The 20,622-nt window shown below is 39.1% G+C and overlaps 1 protein-coding gene across 3 annotated transcripts in view; it reads left to right on the top strand.

Moving 5' to 3' along the window:
• The window catches only part of SPRED2 (sprouty related EVH1 domain containing 2), a 173,969-nt gene that overhangs the window by 147,224 nt on the left and 6,123 nt on the right, over positions 1 to 20,622 (top strand). For all 3 annotated transcript variants that reach the window (XM_020985421.2, XM_020985420.2, XM_078149549.1), the window contains exon 5: positions 20,360 to 20,509. In XM_020985421.2, coding sequence (XP_020841080.1) covers positions 20,360 to 20,509 — 150 coding nt within the window. The remainder of the gene's footprint in view (positions 1 to 20,359; positions 20,510 to 20,622) is intronic.

The following is a 20,622-nucleotide window of genomic DNA, read 5'->3' as shown; positions in this document are numbered from 1 at the left end:
TCCTTGAGGGTAAGTACTGTTTCATTTTCTTGTCTCTGTATCCACAGAGCCTCACAGAATAGTATGGGGAGTAGGTGTTTAATGTTGAGCTGGATTTTCAGTTCAACAGTCTTGCTACTTTTCCCTCTTTGTCCCTTCTAACAAATCTGTGGACATTAATCTGTACATGAGGTTACCTGCCCATCTCTGCATGCAGCTCACCTGCAACTCTAACCCTCCATCAGGAGATAATCTGAATCTACTGTCTTTTTTTTTTTTAGCAGTTTGAGGGACTGTGATAGGACCTGTAGTTTTGTAAATGGGGTGAATAGATTTCATCCCTGGCCTAATGCTTAGAAATACACCGAAGAGCACTCTACAAGGGGCATTTTGAGTTTATAGAAGTTCTTAAGAATGGTATAGCTGGGAGTAAGGTTGCCAGATAAAAAAATTAAGGAACACTGGGTTATGCTTAGCTAGCTGCCAAATTCTTGTTCTTTAGCAATATCAGTTCATAAAAAACTGGCCATGTATATACTGTTGCAGTCTTCTAAAGCCATTCTTAATCTTTTTGGATAGATAATAGTAGCCTGTTTAAATTATGGTCCTTGGAGCATGCAGCTGAGGGGTGTGGGTGGGTGTGGGGGAGGGGAGGTATGTATAAATGCTTGTTCACTATATAGTCTAATCTGTAATCTGTGGTTGTCTCCTTGGCATTTCAGCAGCTGTTGCTGTGTGAATAGCAAAATTCTGAAAAACTAAAAAACTAAAGATTAAGGGAGATTTATGTATATATACATACATGCATGCGTGCATACATATGTGTGAGTGAATGCATATGTGTGTGTGTGTGTGTGTGTGTATTTATATTTATATATTTTTTTTCAGGCATTTTGCCCTATTATGTTAGTAGCTTTTACAGTTCATTAAAAGCCACAAAAGAATGGGATTTCCTGGAATCTTGTAGAGCAGTCTATTAGTTCCTGGGGTTCACCTCCCTCCTGGTTTAGCTTGTGATTTATTGGAGTAGAATAGTGAACCCTCTCTCCCCTCCCCCCTTTGTCTTGAAAAGGATTAGACTAAAGTAATAAACAGATTTGATGGAATGGAGGTTGGGAGAGGTAAGTCTGAAAAGCGAATATTTTAGGCTTGTTTTTTGTTTTCCCCAAATCTTATTCATAAGGAGCTGAAATTTCATGCAGATGTTAACATCCTGTTTAATGGACATTTTTTTCATCATTGATTGTTTGGGCTGTTTTTCCCAACTCTAACAATTGTATTAAAAATGTTGAGAAAATGGTATGGATCCCTTGAAGGGACAATCTCAATTTCTTTCAGCCAAATGAATTTTTGCAGTTTGCTTTGTGTGTTGGGGAGGGAAGAATTGGAAAGAACACAATAGCTCTGGTAAAACAGACACCACTGTTTTTCAATGCCAAGTATTGAACTCAGGGGAGTTTTATCTTCATAAAGAGGTTGAATTGTATAGCTCAATTAACCTTTTAGTGGCTGCCCCTGTACTCACTGTAGCCTATTAGGAAGCAATCTGTACTTCCTGTTTGGGGATTTGGATGGTCTCTTTTCTGTTGTAAGGATGCATACAGGGTGTATGACAGGAGTTAATGGGAAAATGTTTGAATTGCTGTGAGATGAGGAAAACCATAGACATGTCAAGTCCTTAGTAGCATAGATCTCAGAGACAAAAGGAACCAAAAAGATAACCTGGTCCCACCTCAGCCTTCCAATACTTTTTTGTTAGTCCAGTGAAACACTTCATTTAAATTTCACATAATGTTAATAATATCTGTTGTTTATTTTACCTACATTTCTTAATATAGCCCTCTTCCCATCCTGCCCAAAGAATGAAAGAGGAGGGGGAAAAGTGATTCATGAAAATTAGTCAACACATCAACCGAGTCTGGCATTATGGACAATATGACCCACCTGTATTTGCTCACCTCTACAGAAGGGGAGCGGTGCATTTTCTCGTGTCTTCTTTGGGGCCAAGTTTGGCCATTATAATCACACAGTATTCCTTTTTCTGGTTTTTGCTCTTCTACTTACGTTGTTAAGCCATTGTGTATATTGTTTTCTTGGTTCTGCTTCCTTCATTTTGTGTCAGTCCTAATCAGTCTTTCTATGATTCTCTATTTCTTAGGGCACAGTGATATTCCATTATATCCAAATACAACAGTTTGTTTAGCTGTTCCCCATTCAATGAACATCTACTTTGTTTTCAGTTCTTTGCTACTACAAAAAGTGCTACGATGAATATTTTGGTATTTATGGGACCCTTTTTTCTGTCATGGACATCCTTAGAGTAGGTGCCCTAGAGGTTTTTTGGGGGTTCTTTTTTTTTTTTGATTAAGTTATTTATTTGTTTTTAATTTTAAACATTCACTTCCATAGGATTTTGTTTCAAATTTTCTTCCCTTCCCTGTACTCCTCCCTCCCCAAGACAGTGTGCAATCTGATATAGGCTCAACTTATATGTTCATGTTAAGCATATTTTGACATTAGTCATGATGTACAGAAGAATTAGAACCAATGGGAGGAATCACGAGAAAGAAGAATCAAAACAAAACAGCAAAAGAAAAGGAGAGCAAATAGTATGCTTCCATCTGCATTCAGATTCCATACTTCTTTCTCTGGATGTGGACAGCTTTTTCCGTTGTGAGTCTTTTGGAGTTGTCTTAGATCCTTGCATTGCTGAGAAGAGCCAAATCTATCAAAGTCAGTCATCGCACTGTGTGGCTGTTACTGTGTACAGTGTTCTCCTGGTTCTGCTCACTTCACTCAGCATCAGACCATACAAGTCTTTCCAGGTTTTCCTGAAGTCCATCTGCTCATCATTTCTTATAGCACAATGGTATTCCATTACATTTATATACCACAGCCTTTTCAGTCATTTCCCAATTGATGGGCAGCCTTTTGACTTCTAATTCTTACAAAAAGAACTGCTGTAAATATTTTTGTACATGTGGGTCCTTTCCCCTTTTTTATGATCTCTTTGGGATTCAGACCTAGAAGTGGTATTGCTGGGTCAAAGAGTATGCACATTTTTATAGCCCTTTGGGCATAGTTCCAAATTGCTCTCCAGAATAGTTGGATCAGTTCACAACTCCACCAGCAATGCATTAGTGTTCCAATTTTCCCACATCTTCTCCAGCATTTATCATTTTCCTGTTCAGAGTCATTTTGATTTAGATTTTTAAATAACTTGCCCAAGGTCACAGCTGGCTTTAGTGATAGAGTGAAGACCCAGAAGCTGGGGTTCCTGCCTTCTCATTTATTGCCTTTTTCATTTTTACCTCAACTCTTTTGCTCAATTATGTTAGGTATATTTATTAAATTCCCATTGGTGTTATCCGAAAAGAGAATAAGGAATACAATAATAAAATGACAGATTTGTTTCTGAACAGAGGCAGTGTGGCTCAGTGGAAAGAACAGTGGAGTTAGGGGTCAAAAGATCCAGGTTCATATCCCAGCTCTGTCACTCATTACCTGTGTGATCCTGGGCAAGTCATATCATCTCTATGGGCAGTCATATCACCTCTATGGGCCTCAGTTTCCCCATCTATAAAATGAGGCATTTAGAACTAGATGACCTCTATAGTCCTTTACAGTTATATGTTGATTCTATGATCTATCCTTGGGCCTTATAAGAAAGGGAAAAGACTAAGGAATAGAGGATTAATGAACTAAATTTCTTCAGAGATGGTAGTTGCTACCAGTTCATTTCACTAATAGCTCTCACACTGCAGAAGAGCCTGTTCTGAGGGATAAAGAAAAAATGCAAGATGTCTTAGGATGTCTGTATATGAATAACACAGTTTACGCTAAAAACAACCCTCACTGATTACTGACACCCAGATACTGATCTTTCTCGCCTAGCTGTGCTAATGCACTGGGAACACTTAGGTGGACACTTGTTTAAAGAATAATGTTATTAACAGAGTATCTTCAAAAGTAATATACTACACATGGTGTTGATTTGAATTGACTCTGAAGTGGAAAGAGGTGAGCTAGAAATTGGCCATTCCAGGCAATATCTTATTTGTTTTGCAATAATATAGCCTTCTCCCCAACATGTATATTTTCAAAAAACAAAGTGGCACCAGATAAATCAATTCGCTTATTATTTGAATGGCAGATTTCTGATATTTCCATTGTATTCTCAGGGGACAAAAAAATAAACCTAAAAGGTATGTTGGGGGTGTGGTGTATTTTTAGGACTTCCCTGTGTATTTTTCTTTCTAACATTACTAACATGACACGGACATGTCATATAAGAAACTGCAGGTCACTATCCTAGTGGGGCAAGTTTCTAGCCATATTCTTTTTTTAAAAATTTATTTATTTATTTTAATTTTTAGGCAACTGGGGTTAAGTGACTTGCCCAGGGACACACAGCTAGTAAGTGTCAGGTGTTTGGTCTGAGATCTGATTTGAACTCAGGTCTTCCTGACTTCAGGGCTGGTGCTCTATCCACTGCGCCACCTAGCTGCCCCTTCTAGCCATAATTTTTATCAAGAGTGAAGAGGTTCATTCCATGCCAAGAGCATGAACCCTTGACATTCTGAGTTCCTCATCTCCATTGCATTGCTTTTCCAAGTGTTAGGAGCCCTTGTTGCTAATGTTATCCCTTTTCCCGGGCCAGGGCAAGGTTATAAGTGAGTTAAAATTGCCCTCTCCAGAGTTCATTGGAGCGTTTTGGTTTGGTGTTAGGGATGTTAGAGAGGCAGAAGGTGTTTGATTTGGAAATTTGCATGCTTTGCTTAACACTTCCTTTCTAAGCTTTTCCATCAGGGAGAGAGGGAAGAACAAGATAACAGAATGTTAGCACATTTTTCCTCTTGTGGAATCTACTCCTGAATCTCAGTTACCTCCTCTGTAAAATGGGGTATTAGGCTCAAATGACTTTTAAGATCCCTTCCACCTCCAGATCTATGTTACTGTGATTCTGCACCCACAAAAAGACTAAAGCTGTATTTGAAAATTGGTCTTTACCAAATTTGGTGGTGGTTTTGTTATTATTGTTTGTTTTGTTTTGTTTTAGAACCATGATTTCAGCCCTCTGATAAATCCCAGTAGGGAGAATTGGCAAATTGCTTCTCATCCACAACGTAGGGCTTTCAAGAGTTGTCTGAGGGCATGGAGAGGTTCAGTAATTGGCCCTTGCTCACACTAGTACCTGTCCTTTGAGAGATAGGGCTTGAACCCAGGTCTTCCTGACACCAAACCAGTCCTCACCATCTAACCAGTTATATCAAAGTACAAAATCAGAAGGAGGAACTAGAATATAGATTTTGGTAAAGGTGAATGATAAAACAATAATACTCAGCATTTATATGTAAACATTTAAAAGTTTACAGAGCACTTCACAGAAGTTATTTCATTTGTATCTTGAAATAATCTCATGAGTTTGACACAGCAGGTATTGTTCTCTCCATTTTATTGATGAAGAAACTGAGATTGAGAGGTCAGGTGACTTGCCCAAAACGTCAGATATGGGACTCAAGCCCAGTTCCGCTGACTCCGGGTCCTGTACCTTTCCACCATAACAGGCTGCTTCTCAAGGTCTTGGGGCCAACTCCGCCTGACCCTGGGCTGACCATAGTTGAAGTACTTCTTGTTTTGTGACACAAAATGAAACTACTTTATTTCCAAGGTGTGTGCATATCTCTAAATAGTTTGCTATTTCAAAGCATTTCCCTTGAGTGTCCTTTCTGTGAGCTGGGTTTGATGAGTATTTATTTCTAAATCCTTTCTAGTTGGGCTACATTTCCCATGAAGCATCTTTCTATGAGCTGGGTTTATGAAAATGTCTTGACTGTATTGAATGCCCCAGATTCTATTAATTTACTTTGAGGGTCAAAAGAGTTACTAAACATCAGTAGATTTTTAAATTGGCACATTAAGTTTGTAAAGTCTGACTGAAGGATTAGATTCCATATCATTCTACTCCTCCTTCTAGGCTCCTTTTAGCTGACGGGCTGAATTTACCCAATAGCTTTCTTTTTCTGTGTGATTTGAAGTTATCATAAAGGCTGGAAATACCTCAGATGTTTGAGTAGATGCAATGGATGGCAGGTTTACTGCATGTTTAAGGGAAATTAGAATGTTTTATTTAATTTCTTTTTAAATTATTGGTTCATTTTGCTTCCTAACAACACTTGCTTTCTCAAAAAGCCCCTAAGTAAGCCCCCCTGTAAAGGATTATTTCCCCAAATAGAAAAGGAGGGTGTACCCATTAAGAGTATAGTACTAATCTGGACAGCTAGGTGGCACAGTTGATAGCATGCCAGGCCTGGAGTCAGGAAGACTCATCTTCCTGAGTTCAGTCTAGCCTCATACACTTACTAGCTGTGTGACATCCTTAACTTTTGAGGCTTAATGTCATGAGTGACTGTTCCACAGCAGAAGCTGAGCTGAATGAACCAGTTATTGAGTTAGCATTTATTAAGCACCTACTTGGTACTAAGCACTGTGCTGAGTGCTTAGAGTAAAAGACAACCCCTGTTCTCTAGACCTCACAGTCTAAAATAAATGAATATGATCCAGTACAGTTAAATTCTATGCTGTAATTTTATATCAGCAATACTAAAATATAAAAGAAGTGCATTTCTCCACATTTCATTACTGAAGAAAAAAATATGTCTCAGTGCAGCTTATAAATAATAGGTAGAATTTATATAGCACCTCAACGTCTGAGAAGTAAGTGTTATGATTATCCTCATTTTACAGATGAGGAAACTGAGGGAAACAGCAGGTAACCGACTTTGCCCAGGGTCACACAGCTAGTAAGTATCTGAGGTCATATCAGATGACATGAACTCAGGTCTTCCTGACTCTACTCTCAGTGCTCTATCCATGGTGTTACCTAGATTCTGCTACATAACACTTTAGGGTCACAGGAGACCCCCGAAATCATCTCTTGAGGCCTCCTTACTTATACAGAGTAAAAAATGAGGCCCAGAAAAATTGTGAGTTGGTCACTGGAGAGTGTGTGATGCCCCAAAGCATTCTTCTAAACTTTGTACTAATTTGTACTGATTCCTATATTCATATTTTACCCTCATGATTACCCCAGTGAGGTAGATGTTACCGCTGTTTTACACTTAAGGCAGACTGAGGACATTGGGAGGTAATAGAAATTCCCAAGATAAAATAGCTAGGTGAATTCCAGCACCATGACCCTTCACGCTTACAGAGGAGCTGAGAAAATTCTAACTGACCATAATTTCATCATTTTCCTCCTCTAGGATACTGAAATTTTGCCAAGTGTCAAATTCTGAGTGAAACATTTTGAATTGTTCAAAAAACTTTTCTCTTTCTCTGCAGGTTAGTCCCCACTTTATTTTCCTTCTTCTCCACACCTTTCTCTTGTCCCTTTGGACCTCCTAAGAGATTGCATATCAACTGCTGAGAAGGCCTGGAACTCTGATTTGTCCCAGGCTATGCTTCCCTGTGAGAGAGGCTTACCTGGAGTGAGTGAGAGTGGGGCCCTCGGGGCCTGTTAATTAGGTTATCTCCTGTGCTCTGGAGTCTGACCAGGAAATGACTGACAGCAATTTCCTGTTTACCTGGGGAGAAATGATTGAGGGTTCAGGATTCACCATAAGAAAAATCAATAGGATGGGATTGCTAAAGTGGGAGCTGAAAATAGGGAATAGAGGAAGAACCCGGGGAAAAAAAGAGTGAACCAGTGTCACCTTTATAAAAAGGTCTTCCCTAGAAGCTGGGACATTGACTTCCCTGGTATTCTGAGGAGGACCCGTGTTCCCTGCTCTCCAAGGCAGAATCCCTCGGTAGCAGGCTAATACATTAAGCTATCAGTTCAACCTAGCTGACTGGGGTTCATCCCCTGGAGATTGTTACATTCAGTCCCAGGGTAAAGTTGGAGAGAAAACTAACCATCCAGGTGAGTAGTGATAAAGCAATTGCTTACTGTAGTGTATTAACAAGAAATGATGGTACCCCTGTGAATTGTGTTTGTTCTTAATCTTTTTGAGGTTCTTTAGACCAGATGAGTGTAATTTCATTGTGTGTATCAGTCAATATTTATTAAGTGCCTACTATGTGCTAGGTATGCCATCAGCTCTTATGTTCTACATGTTGAATTCTGAATAAAGGAGCAGCTAGGTGGCACAGTGGCTAGAGCTCTGACCTTGGAGTCAGAAGGACCTGAGCTCAAATCCAGCCTCAGACACTTGACACTTACTAGCTGTGTGACCCTGGGCAGGTCACTTAACCCCGACTGCCTCACCAAAAAGAAAAAAAAAAAGAGATAGTGTTTGGGGCAGCTAGGTGGCACAGTGGATAGAGCTCCAGCGCTGGAGTCAGGAAGACCTGAGTTCAAATCCGGCTTCAGACATTTGACACTAACTAGCTGTGTGACCCTGGACAAGTCACTTAACCCCATTGCCTAGCCAAAAAAAAAAAAAGAATATAGGAATTCCAAATAAAGTGTCAATGGAGGTCATAAGTGCAAATAAACAGCCCCTGACAGATATTTGTAAATAATCAGCCTGGTCTATAGAAGAAACACTGAGATTCCACTAAATCATACCAAATTCACTTCTGACTTCTACAGCTGAGCAAAAGCCTTAGATGGGCTTTTCTGAAGCCACAGGTAGTTAATTCTTCCTCTGACCTTGCAGGGGAGAGTGGTGAGGTACAGTTCCTTAAAGGATTGCTTTTTCTTTAAGTCTTGTTGTGCCCTTTAATAGGGGTGCCCCCTCCACTGATAGGGATTACCACCCCATTATGCCTCCTCATCCCATACACTGCCCCATGTTTTCCCATGAATTGTTTACTCTGCTGAAGGCCTTCCTCTTGTGTTCCATTTGGTTTGGATTTGGAGGGACCCATCTGCCCCTGAATCTATATAACTACTGCTTTTAGTCTCCCTACATGTAAACCATGCCCTTTTTAAGCCAGATATTTTCTCTGTGTTTTTTTTTTAATACCACTTCTCGTACTCAGACTGGTGCTGATAACATGCTTGCAACCTGTTAAAGAATAGGCATCTTTCCATTGCTTCAGGGGTTATTTGTAATTTTAATTTCTCCAAGATTCCTGTGTTTAAGGGATTATAGCCATAGAGCATCACCATACTATTGGTGTTTTTTTAAAAAATGGACTTTCTGCAGCAGTGAAGAGTTTGTGATTGCTAGATGTTTAATGCAATTTTCCAAATGTACCTCTGCCTAGGCCCAGCTCTTTATGTGTAGCACCTATCCAAAATAGACAGTTGATGAACTGATTTGGCAGCTTGCCATCCAGTTGCAGGCTATTGTATATCTTTAATAATGTGAATGTCTCATCCATTTTGTTTTTCTAGTGTGAATAGTTTAGACAGATCTCTTTCATGGCTATGGATTTTCATATAAGCTTTACGGTGTTCAAAGGCTCAATGCAACTAATATGATGCTGTATGTGAATAATAATAGTTAATGTTCACAGTAGCCATGTGAGTGGATAGTACCAATTACATAGGACAGCTAGATGACACAGTGGATAGAGTGTCAGGCCTGGAGTCAGGAAGACATATTCCTGAGTTCAAATCTGGCTTCAGACACTTAGCTGTGTGACCCTGGGCAAGTCACTTAACCCTGTCTTTCTCAGTTTCCTCGTCTGTCAAAGGAGCTGGAGAAGGAAATGACAAACCACTCCAGTATCTTTCCGAGAAAACTCTAAATGGGGTCATGAAGAGTCAGACATATCTAAAAAACAACTTGATAACAACACCAGTGACGTCCTTATTTTAATAGATGATAAAATTGAAGTTTAGAAAGCTTAAATTCACATAGAGATATTTGTAAAGCTCTTCGCACAATACTTGGCACATGGTAAGTGCTATATAAATGTTAGCTATCATCATCATCATCATCATCATCATTATCATAGCTAACAAGGGTTAGAATTAGGATTCAAACCCTGGACTTTTGACTCCAGTGTCAGTGCTGTTTATAGTTACTGCTGCTCTCTTTAGAGGACCTAGCCATTAACAATAGGGAATCCTGCTTTTGTCTGAATATTACCCAGGGCTCTTCCATGCCACTAGCAGATATCTTTGGTAAGCATATCACTTTGTTTGATGTTAGTATTCAGTGGATCATTGGACAAAGCTCTCTCTGTAAAACAAGACCTAAATAGGCTGAATGATTTTGAGGAATGGGATGGTTCTGGAAGACATTTTGTCTGAAGAGTCTTTAAGTTTGTATACCCTACTAAGTCACAAATGAATTTTTTGAAATTGATAAATACAAAAGACCTGGATCTTATGGTCTCTCTACCTCTTTCATCTGTGCTGTTAAAAGGCAGTCTGCTGCAGAAAATCATCTGGAAAAGGTTTTTGAGCTTTTGTAGAAGTTCTGTTCACCTCAGGGAAGAATTATTCAGAATTTGGCTACTAAGCCATATGCAAGTGGGCAAGTCACCTGGCCTCTGGGCCTCAATTTCTTCATCTTTGCAATGAGAGGATCCGGTTAGACGTTCACTTCTAAAAATCCCTTCCAGCTCCCCCACTCTCTGATTTTATGATTTAATTGTTGCCTTCTTGACTTCTGTGTTCATTGAGGTAATGGACTATAATATAATAGTCTTGTTCACTTCCTTCTCTGGAGATGAGTTTGTGGGTTCTCATGGGTTTCATTCTGTAGGATTCTGTCTACAGCAAATGAGCCTTTGAGCTTTTTAACTAACAAATGTGGCAAGCAGGAGCTTCCTTTTTGAAAAAGTAGTAAGCCAAGGTGCCCTTCAAAAGCTAAACAGTCCTTGAAGCCTTAGAAACACACATCTGGTCATACCTTCCTTCTCTCAAAGGCAGTGAATTTTGCAGCTGATAATGTTCAGACTTTCCTCCCCTCTGGCAAAACACTGGGAGAAGGAGGAAGAGGGTAACCTGAAATTATTTAGCAAACTTCCAATTATCTGCATTATCAGACTGGTTAGAGGCCTATACCTATAAATCCCTAACTCTTTCTGTTTAATTAACAGTGAAGTGAAGCAAATTTGTTCAAGTTTGACTCCATATTTAAATCTTCCAAACACTCCGAATTTAAGCATTTCAAACCTTAAAGCCTGGGCTCAACAGTATGGACCTAGAAAGCAGGTTCTAGAGGGAAAAAAATGTCCCAAGGAGTATTTGTTGAACAGATACTTGTGATTAATAGAAAATTAAGGGGTAGCTAAGTAGTGCAGGGATAGAGCTCCAGCCTTGGAGTCAGGAGGACCTGAGTTCAAATGTGACCTCAAACACTGGACACTTACTAGCTGTGTGACCCTGGGCAAGTCACTTAATCCCGATTGCCTCACCAAAAAGCAAAAAAAAAAAAAAAGCAAACTTAATAAACAAATTTAAAAAAAAGACAATTAAGTTGCAGAGTCAGTCTATGCATTTATTGAAGACTTGCTATGTACAAGGCACTATGGTAAGTGCCAGGGATAGATACAAAGAGAGGTAAAAAGCTTTCCCTGCCCTCAGAGAGCATACTAATAGGTGAGAAAACATATAAATAACTAGGTACATAAAAGACACATACAGAGTAGATGACACTAACCAGAAAGGGGAAAGCATTAGTAGCTAGGGGTACTGAGACATGTCTCCTTTCAGAAGGTGGGATTTGGGCTGACCCTTAAAGGAATCTAGGAAAATTCAGATGCAGAGGGGAAGGGACAGAGCATTCAAGGTGTTTGAGGAACTGGAAGCAGGCTAATTAACTAGATCATTGAGTATATGGAGGGGGGAGTAAGATATAAGACTGGAAAACTAGGAAAGGGGTCAATTTATAAAGAGCTTGAAATGCTTACCAGAGAAGAGTTTATCTTTCATCCTGAAGGTAAAAGGGGGCTACTGGAGCTCACTGATTAGGGAGATGACATGGCCTACCTTAGCGTTATATTGTAACTGAGGGCAGGTTGGATTGGGGTAGGAGAGATTTGAAGCAGGGAGACCAGCATGAAAGCTATGCCTGTAATCTAGGCAAGTGATGGAGCCCAAAACTAGAGTTGTGGTTCTATAAATGGAGAGAGAGATATGAATAAGAGCAGAGATTTCAAATTTGTGGGTGGCAGTCAACCAGATTAAAATAAAAATGGAAATATTTAACAAAGTAAATAAATACAACAAAACACAGATAACATTACATTTTAAATCTAAGCCAATATACAGCCTGCACAGATCCTTATCTATGGATGAGTGGACCCCTTTTCTATCTGAGTTTGACACCACTGAATAAGAAGTTGGATATATGAGGTTGAGTGAGAATGAGGAGTTGGGATAAAAGTAAGTTTGTGAACCTGAGTGACTGGGAGGATGAGAGTACCCTCAAGAGTAATAGGGAAGGTCAGAAGATGGAGCATTTGAGTAGAAAGATAATGAGTTCAGGTCTAGACGTGTGGAGTTTGAGATTCCTATAGGACATCTTCCAGTTGGAGATGTCCAGTAGGCATTTCGTGATGTGCGGCTGTGGCTCAGCAGAGAGCTATGGCCTAGCTTTATAGATCTATGAATCATTGGCATAGAGATGATCATTGAACCTGTGGCAGCCAATGAGGTCACCAGATTCAGTAGTGTAGATCAGGAAAGAAGAAAAGGACCCAGGACAAAGCCTTGCGGGACACTGAACACCCAGTAATGGCGACATGGATAAAGAACCTGCAAAAGAGACTGAGGAGAACAGTTGTACAGATAGGAGAATCCGGTGGTCGTTGTTCAGTCATTTCAATCATGTCCAACTCTCCATGGTCCTATTTGGGGTTTTCTTGGCAAAGATACTGGAGCGGTTTGCCGTTTCCTTCTCCAGCTCATTTTACAGAGGAGGAAACTGAGGCAGACAGGGTAAAGTGACTTGTCCATACTGTTGAGCCCAGCTAGTAAGTGTCTGAGGTCAGATTTAAACTCAGGTCTTCCTAACTCCAGGCCTGGCGCTGTATCCACTCTGCACCATTTATTTGTCAAAGTTCTGGAGACTGAAAGAGATTGAGAAATTGAATAGCTAGGTGTGCTTTTTTTCTGGAATGAGTTCCATTAAGTCTCACCGGATGTTAAAGCTGAAAGATGCCTTCAGGATCATCAAGTCCATTGATCCTCTAAGGACGTAGCTGGATTTTGTTTTCATTAGAGTCACGTAATAATAACCGATATTTATATAAAGATGAATGTATTGAGTGGCATGATGGTTAGAGCACAGGACTTAGAATTAAGAAGACCTGGGTTCTGCTTCAGCCCCTTAGACAATAGCTTTGTGCCTTTCCCAGCCTTAGTGTTCCCATCTATCAAATGGGGAAAGTAATAGCACTTACGTCACAGGGTTGTTATAAGAATCAAATGAAATAATGTTTGTAAGACATTTTGCACATCATAAAATACTATGGGAATGCTAGTAGCTGTCGTTACTTTTAAAAAGTTAAGTTTGCAAAGCAATTTCTTAGCAACAGCTCTATGAGGGAAATATTTCAAGTATTATCCTCATTTTGTAGAAAAAGAAATTGAGAGAAAATTGAATACTGGAAGTTCTCAGAACTAGTATCAGAGGTGGAATTTAAACCCAGGTCTGCTGACTATAAGTCCAGCTCTGGACTGCCTTACGTATGGCCGTCCTGCTTGTGATTTTTATCTTAAATATCACTAATTCTCCATGAAAAATAACTCCCCTATCTTTTTGTTTCATGGGCTTAGTTTGTCTATCTCTGTCTTTTGTTGTTATTGTTGTTGTTAAGATGGGGATGGTAAGAAGGAGACAGCAGTGACCTTAACTCTTCAGCCTGATTTGTGAAAACTTGTTGAAAATGTTTAGCGTGGACTGGATGATCATCTGTCTGAAATGGTGTACAGAGCCTTCCTGCAGTGGGCAGGAATTTGGGTGCTAACACTTCAACAACTCCCAGAATTCTAGAGTAGTCCAGCCCTGCTTCTCTTTCTCAGTCCATTAAAGCTTCCTGTTCTTGAATTATTAAATATAACACTTGATCTTGCTCTAACAGATAGTTAAGAAAGGAAAAGGAAAGCCTAATCATGTCCATTCTAGGTTGGAAAATCATGTATCCCACCCTACACAGGAGTGACCCAGGTTATACAATCCATAATATTGTTTAAGCTGAGATAAACATTTACTTGGGATGAAAAAGTTGGCTAAATTTTCCAGGCAGAGTAGAAAATGCAGGCTGTATTGATGGTTCTATGTTGAACATGTCCGGAAATTAAATAAACCACATCCTTATATAACACTTTGGGTTTTACAGTGAGCCTTCCTCGTATTAACCTTGAAACATGTGTGGATACTACAGATAAAATTATTCCCCTTTTATACCTAGGGAAATTGAGATTCATAGAATTTGTGTTTTAACTAGAATTGCCCAGCAAGTGGTAATGTATAGATTGAAACCTAGCTAGTCTTGACTCCAACTCCAATGTACTCTCTCTCTCTAGGATCATTGACCATGGGGTTATAAGAGCTAGAAGGGACTTCAGAAGCTATGGAGTTCAACCCCTTCATTTTACATATGAGGAAACTGAGGTCCAAAGGGGCTAAATGACATGCCCAAGCTCACAGAGCTGGTGCCTAAGGTAGAATTTTAACCCAGGTCTTCTGATTCCCAAACCCAACTCTATCTCAACTACTATCCTACTCTATAGGAGTTTCTGAAAGGAAGAAATTTCATTTTTATGATTATTAGCCCTATAGTGTGTCTAACACTCAGATTGGTAATACAGCAAAGTCTTCTATTTTGACATTTTTTTAAAAATCACCTTACTTGACACTTAGCAGTTGTGTGACCCTGGGCAAATCACTTCGCCCCGTTTGCCTCATCAAAAAGAAAAAAAAAGTTATTTTGATCCATAGGTTTGATATTTGTTAATCAGGGTTTCTTTTTTTTTTTTTAATTGGGGGTCTTCCTACTACATCATGGTCAAACCCAGGAACAAAAGCTACTGACTCAGGTGGCAACTAAGCCTTGTTGTATCCTACTGCTTCGAGATTTTTTTCCAATAATTATATACCATCTGTCATCTTCTTCCCTTCTCGCCCCCCCCACCAAAAAAATGGTGCTTATCGTCAACACTAGATCTGATCAGAGTGGGAGAGATTAAAGATATTGGTTGGTGCTTTTCGATATTTCCTTGGAAGAATCCCAGAAAAAAAAAAAAGAATTTGACCTCGAGTCATTTTAAAAATTGAGGAGATCCTTTGTCAGACTGATATTTAACTTGTGGGTGCAAATCATGCATTAGTAATGACTGTCCTTTTCCAGTGTTTCTGAGTTTAAAAATTAAAAAAAGGAGGTACGCTAGGTATGTAACATGATTATTGGAATTATTTTCCACCAGACTAGTCCTCTTGTTAGCAGATGCCTAATCCCTGCTGCTGGCTAGCAGACTTGTCCAGGCTTACTTACTGTAGATCCACATGGCTTCCACAAGCCACGTCGCGGAACTGTGACTTCTTTCCAGTGCCCCCAGGGAGAACTTAGTAGAGAGAAAATAATGGGTGAGAGGGTGAAAATTTGTTTTTCCTTCCCATACAATGACCTTATATGTTCGTTCTTTTAGTTGTGCAATTCACACCCACCCCTTTGGAAGACTTGCCAGGTATTATGGATTGTAAATAAGTTTCAACTTCTGACACATCCTGTCCCTCATGGCTGCCTTACTGCTTGGAAATGATGGACATAGAAGCAGCCTTGTAATGGCCTAGGAGCCAAGTGATTTGATTTGTGGTACCTGCTCTGGCTTGAAATCCCGACAAAGTCGCTTAACTTCTCAAGCCTCAGTTTCTTCATCTGTGAAATGAGGAGATTGACGTAGAAGACCATTTCTAGCAGTAACAATTTTTGGTTCTGTGAAAATTCTAAGAGTGAAATCCTGTATTGACACTGTGCAGTATAAACAACCAGAACTGGGTTATTTGGGGGATAGAAGAAAGGAGGCCAAGTGGAAAGCTTCATTTGGCTGATACCCTAATCCACAATTAAGGTGCACTCTAGTACTTTTTGCTTGCAATGGAATTCTAGGTATTATTTGTCTTAGCCATAAGTCACGCAAAGGTTTGTCAGTATTAGAATAAGCAAATGACCAATGACATATAGTGTGTAAAGTGGATTTCTAAGGAATCCTATACTTTTGATTACATAAATGAGCACTCCAGCCGCCAACACTTCCCTACCTCACCCAGCCACCCTTACATTTGAATTTGTGTAAATTCAGGTGCATATTCATATCTGCACCATACAGAAAGAAAACTCTTAATTTGAACTCTAGGGACCTAGCTGGAAATCTAGTTCTTTTATGTAATTATTGCTGGTATAACCTTAACCAAGATACTCTGGGCCTTGGTTTACACTCTGTAAACATGAAGGGGCTTATATTAGATGTAAACCCTTTCTGAGGCCCTTTCTAGCTTTAAGGTAAGACCTGTGATTCTATGAATTTGTACCCAAATTGATCCATATTACTTAATATTTCAATTCAGGTTTTTTTAAAAAGCATTTAATATGAATTTAGCATGTGCCAGGCATTCAAAGGAATACAATGACAACAGTGAAGTGGTCCCTGCTCTCATAATCTGTATCACCTAAAAGTGGCTAAACCCCCTTTATAACTGTTAGAATTGTTACTATTAGAATTAGACCCCTCCCTAAGCCAAAGAGTAGGGGAAAAGCAAAACACACTCACATGAGATGCCAATAAAATGCCTTTCAGGAGATTCTCAACCTTAAGGGCCACTATAAGTCTAAAGAACAGGTCCCTAAGAAAGGTGGGGGTCGCTAGAGAGAGGAGGCTTACTTAACTGTTTATAGTTTTGGGTGGAAGCACTTTGTTTTTTGTGTTTTTGTTGAAGAAAATAAAGACTATTCTATATTATCTCAAAAAAAAGAATTAGACAAAGAATCTGATGGTAGTATTATGTATACTTTTAAAATATTTTTAATTTAAATGTTATTTTTATTTATATGAATATACATATTTATTTACTATTAAATTTATTATTATTTATATTAAATTTTTTTTAAAAACTAACATCTCTTTTTATATGCCTGATTTGAGGTTTGCAAAATGTCATGCCTCTTTTCATAGACTCGGACATGACCAATTAGCTTTGCTTGAATATGTATATTCGTTACCAAGTGTTGTTGTTTTGATCCATAGAAGGTGGAGGGGACAAAACCAAATGCTTATTTCCAGGGAGGGGGTGGGTTTTTTTTAAACTGAGCCCCAAAATCCAGAAATGAGTTACAGATTTGCTTCAAACTAGGCCCCAAAGAATGTTTATTTTAAAATGAAGGCACTTTTTATTAAATATGTAGTAACACAAGGCTCTTGAGAGGATGTATGGCACCTTGAAAACGTACTGGTAAAAGCAAGTGACCATGGGATGCTTCATCTCTTCTCGATGCCCCAGGAAATTCTCAGAAATTATAAGTTACAAAGGAGTTGCCGGTCTGAGTCTGGGGGAGTTGGCACAAAGAAGTTATTGGAGGGGCTGCTAGGTGGCACAGATAGAGCTCTGACCTTGGAGTCAGGAAGACCTGAGTTCAAATATGGCCTCAGACGCTTGAAACTTACTTACTAGCTGTGAGATCCTGAGCAAGTCACTTAACCCCGATTGCCTCACCAAAACAAACCAAAAAAAAGTTATTGTTTTGTTTTGTTTTTTCCCTTTAAGATTATTTTAACTAAACTTTTTTACTTGTGTCTAAGTGTACCACAAAACATACTAGTCGTCAGGTATTTTGTAGAGTGAATTTTGGTTTGGCTGTCAGTTGGGCTGGTCAGCATCTGAGGTTCTCTCTAACTGAGGTTGTATTAAAAATGTCTATCTCTGCAGCTTGTAGAGATTTGTGGTCCTTGAAGTGTCATCAGTTCCTTTATATGTGGCAGCTATTGACTATCCCCACACACATTTACCCTCCTATTTATTCTTATCCCCATAATTCACTTATTTTTCTTCTCATAAAGTAAAACTTAGAACCTGCTAATCATAAATTCCATTGCGATTCTTAACAGAGCTGGTTTTGCTCAGTGACCAAGGCATAATTTAGAATTAAAATTTTGCACAAAATTATTTAATTTCCAACTCCCTAAACACTATTCTCGACCTTAGTAGTAGCTGAGGGGTCTTGCCTCTGTTTCAGCTGAGCCGTGGCCTTCCTCTACCTCTAGCCATCAAAGTATGATTATGGAAAGAACACAGAATTTATAAATCTGTGGACCCAAATCCAAACTCTGCCGTTGCCACTATCTGTGTGACTTTGAGAACATCTCTCTAACTCTCTGAGCATCAGTTATCCCGACTGTAAACTGGAGGAGGGGTGAACTAAATGGTGTCTAAAGGCTATTCTAAGACACTGATTTACTTGCTGTGTGATAGCCACAAGGAGATTCTTGAGGCATAGTGTCTTTGCTTGAGCAGGTCACTTAAATCCCCAGTTTCCTTGTCTGCAAAATGAGGGAGGTGAGCTAAAGAAATGATCTCTCAGGGCTACCTCCTAACTGTACATCTTGGATTCTATGAATCATGTAAACTCACTTTGGGGAGGGGTGGCAATTGCTGGTTGAATTGTTCTGGGAGTCTCTGTGGAATAGAAAATCTTAGGATCAAAGTCCGGTTTACACTGAATACACATGGTATTATTAATAAGAATGCCTGGCATTTGTATATCAGTGTGGAGTAGTGTTTAAAGAGCTGGTCTCAAAGTCAAAAAGACACGTTCTAGTCCTGCTTCTAACACATACTAACTGTGTGATCCTGGGCATATCACTCAACCTCTCACAGTGTGGCAGGCAACTCACAAAGTATGTAATTTGCCGAAAGGTACTGACCTGTATTGGGAGAGGGAATTTCTTCATCTCAGAGTTCCCTCTGCCTGTGCAATTACAAAGTCCAGTGTGTGTGTGTGTGTGTGTATTCCTATTTCTAGTCAAGGTTTCCAAAATGCTTTATATATATTTTCATTTCATTAAATGGAATGCTATTATTCTCCCCTTTTTCTAGGTAAGGAAACCGAGACTCAAATGATTTGCTAAGGGGTCCCATGCTTATAAGTTGCAGAGGTTGGGCTCAAATCCAAGTCTTCCTGACTTGACATTCAATGCTCAGTAATAACTGAAAGCTCTTATCACATTAGGAACTGAATGTATCAGTTTATCTTAGAATCCACCAAAAAATGCTAAAATAGTTGATAAACCCATGGATATTACATCCTTAAGAAAAATTGACTTTTCAGTTTTTTTAATTTAGAAATAATTTTCAGTGATTTCTGCTATAACATAAATGGCATTGAGAATGAATTAGTTTTTTAAAATATGATTTTCACAAAGAAAATTCTAATAACCTTTCTTCCAAAATCCTCTTTTCTAAAGTAGCAGGGAGGGAGGGCAATAGAAAAACAGACACTTATTAGCAGGGGATGATTTCAGAGAGATTTCTTGCCATGTATTGTGTCACTATTCAAAGCATTACAGGCCCTCTTTATTAGGCCCCTCAAAGTGGGGGAAGGTTAGTGTGGGGAAAAGGCTGTGGTCATGAGTTCAGTTTTCTTCATAGTCTGGTTAGCTCTTCTTTATCCTATAGACATTGACTGCTCCTAATCCTGGCCAGTTATTTTGTGTATATTTTAATAAGAATGACTAAATGAGAATAGATGGATGTCTCAGAGCAAATCCAGCCCCACAGCTAGAGAGAGCTCTAGAGCTGTCACCTCCTATATAATAGGCACTCAATAAATACTATATGAATGAATGACTCTCATTCGAAGAATAGTAATGTTCATTCAAATGTGTGGTGAAAACTGTCTACTACCCAAAACTGTTTCCTACAAAATCAGCACCTGTATGTAACAACTTAGAAGCATCCTCGTTTTTAAGAGTTTCTCTAATGAAAATCAAACTCAAATTTAGAATTTTTTTTCATTCAGTACATATTTACTTCCTAACAACCGAAATAACCATTAACCATCACTCTCTTGTTTTAACTGAAATCAGCCACTGACTGGGAGGACTGGATATGCTAAATCCTTAACTAAAATATGGTAGCCAATCCCACATTTAAGAAAATAAACTTCATTTTTCCCAAGGCCTTTGTGAAGAGCTGCAGTTGCTGAAACTGTTGAGTTCCCGCCTAATACTGTGATGACCTAGTCCTCTAGAAAGTGTCTTACCTCTCCGAGGATAACACTCATGATTCAGGAAAACCAAACCAGGATGCCATAACTAAGAAAAATGCAACATTCAGAAGCTAATACCAGTATTGAGTAATTGGGAGGATGTGTTTGTTTTAAATAAAAACAAGCTTTTGTCAATGTGTTTTAACATTTCTTTCTTTCTTTTCTTATTACATAGCATGAGTTAACATTTCTTTCCCTCTTAATACAGACAGCTACAGACAGTTCTTCTAATTCTTCTCAAAAGAGGGAGCCACCCACCCGGACAATCTCTTCTCCCATGTCCTGTGAACACCGGAGTATATATACCTTGGGCCATATCCATGACCAATATAGCGCTGACCACTATCAACTTGAACAAGTGAGTAGCATTCATCATTTTCATGGTCTTTTCCCATTCATTTGTGTGAGCTTCCTGAGAGAAGCAACTGTTTCTTGCCTTTCTTCATATCCTCTGTACTTAACACAGTTACT

Source organism: Phascolarctos cinereus, unplaced genomic scaffold (assembly GCF_003287225.1).
Source record: "Phascolarctos cinereus isolate Bilbo 61053 unplaced genomic scaffold, phaCin_HiC Scaffold_2;HRSCAF=192, whole genome shotgun sequence".
NCBI classification, from domain to species: domain Eukaryota; kingdom Metazoa; phylum Chordata; class Mammalia; order Diprotodontia; family Phascolarctidae; genus Phascolarctos; species Phascolarctos cinereus.
Note: the sequence above shows the minus strand (reverse complement) of the source record. Positions and strands in the feature narration are given on the sequence as shown.